The 1,644-nt window shown below is 66.5% G+C and overlaps 1 protein-coding gene across 1 annotated transcript; it reads left to right on the plus strand.

Annotated features, from left to right (window-relative positions):
- Positions 1–585: 585 nt before the first annotated feature.
- Positions 586–1,266, plus strand: VOLCADRAFT_55113 (uncharacterized protein; the record flags this gene model as incomplete). The annotated part of the gene is made up of 1 exon (XM_002945599.1): positions 586–1,266. A coding segment is annotated over one exon (681 nt), but the record flags the coding sequence as incomplete, so codon positions are not given.
- Between the last annotated feature and the right edge of the window lie 378 nt (positions 1,267–1,644).

Genomic DNA, 1,644 nt, shown 5'->3' on the forward strand with positions numbered 1-1,644 from the left:
GCCCTCGTACCTGATTGCTGTCCGGTGAGAACTCAAATATGATGCATGGCACCACCTCGCCGCTGGACTTCTTGTAGCCGCACCCCCGCATGTTGACGGGCACGAAGGGAAAGACCTTGGGGTTGCTGGTGTTGACGAAATGGCTCATTGAGTGTACTACAATGGTGTTGCGGTCACCGTCGTGCAGGCTGCTGGCCATGCTGGTCCGATTCACAGGCGCGGACAGCATCTCATCCAACATCTCCTGGGGACCAGGAGGAGATGGAATGGAGGCGGGCCAAAAAGCCAGTTCAGGATGGGGAGTTAGGACGGGAGTTAGCGTCGCCATCTGGGTCACGTTCGCTGGTCTGGTTGGCGCGTTCGACTCCCCCTTCGTATCCTTCCCCTCCTTCCTCGTGAACCCACCTGCGACCCACGCGCCATGGAAGTCGGGCCCCCTCTTCAGGCCCATCTCTTCAGGCCCATCTGTTCAGGCCCCCCTCTTCAGGCCCCCCTCTTCAGGCCCCCCTCTTCAGGCCCCCTCTTCAGGCCCCCTCTTCAGGCCCCCTCTTCAGGCCCATCTCTTCAGGCCCCTCTGTTCAGGCCCCTCTCTTCAGGCCCCCCTCTTCAGGCCCCCCTCTTCAGGCCCCCCTCTTCAGGGCCCCCTCTTCAGGCCCCCTCTTCAGGCCCCCCTCTTCAGGCCCCCCTCTTCAGGCCCCTCTCTTCAGGCCCCCCTCTTCAGGCCCCCCTCTTCAGGCCCCCCTCTTCAGGGCCCCCTCTTCAGGCCCCCTCTTCAGGCCCCCCTCTTCAGGCCCCCCTCTTCAGGCCCCCCTCTTCAGGCCCCCCTCTTCAGGCCCCCCTCTTCAGCCCCCCTCTTCAGGCCCCCTCTTCAGGCCCACCTCTTCAGGCCCCCCTCTTCAGGCCCCCCTCTTCAGGGCCCCCTCTTCAGGCCCCCCTCTTCAGGCCCCCCTCTTCAGGCCCCCCTCTTCAGGCCCCCTCTTCAGGCCCCCCTCTTCAGGCCCCCCTCTTCAGGGCCCCCTCTTCAGGCCCCCCTCTTCAGGCCCATCTCTTCAGGCCCCCCTCTTCAGGCCCCCCTCTTCAGGCCCCCTCTTCAGGCCCCCCTCTTCAGGCCCCCCTCTTCAGGCCCATCTCTTCAGGCCCCCCTCTTCAGGCCCCCCTCTTCAGGCCCCCCTCTTCAGGCCCCCTCTTCAGGCCCCCTCTTCAGGCCCCCCTCTTCAGGCCCCCCTCTTCAGGCCCCCCTCTTCAGGCCCCCCTCTTCAGGCCCCCCTCTTCAGGCCCCCCTCTTCAGGCCCCCTCTTCAGGCCCCCCTCTTCAGGCCCCCCTCTTCAGGCCCCCCTCTTCAGGCCCCCTCTTCAGGCCCATCTCTTCAGGCCCCCCTCTTCAGGCCCCCCTCTTCAGGCCCCCTCTTCAGGCCCCCCTCTTCAGGCCCCCCTCTTCAGGCCCCCCTCTTCAGGCCCCCTCTTCAGGCCCACCTCTTCAGGCCCCCCTCTTCAGGCCCATCTCTTCAGGCCCCCCTCTTCAGGCCCCCCTCTTCAGGCCCCCCTCTTCAGGGCCCCTCTTCAAGCCCCCTCTTCAGGCCCCCTCTTCAGGCCCATCTCTTCAGGCCCCCCTCTTCAGGCCCCCTCTTCAGGCCCCCTCTTCAGG

Source organism: Volvox carteri (genome assembly GCF_000143455.1).
Source record: "Volvox carteri f. nagariensis unplaced genomic scaffold VOLCAscaffold_1, whole genome shotgun sequence".
In the NCBI taxonomy this organism is placed as follows: domain Eukaryota; kingdom Viridiplantae; phylum Chlorophyta; class Chlorophyceae; order Chlamydomonadales; family Volvocaceae; genus Volvox; species Volvox carteri.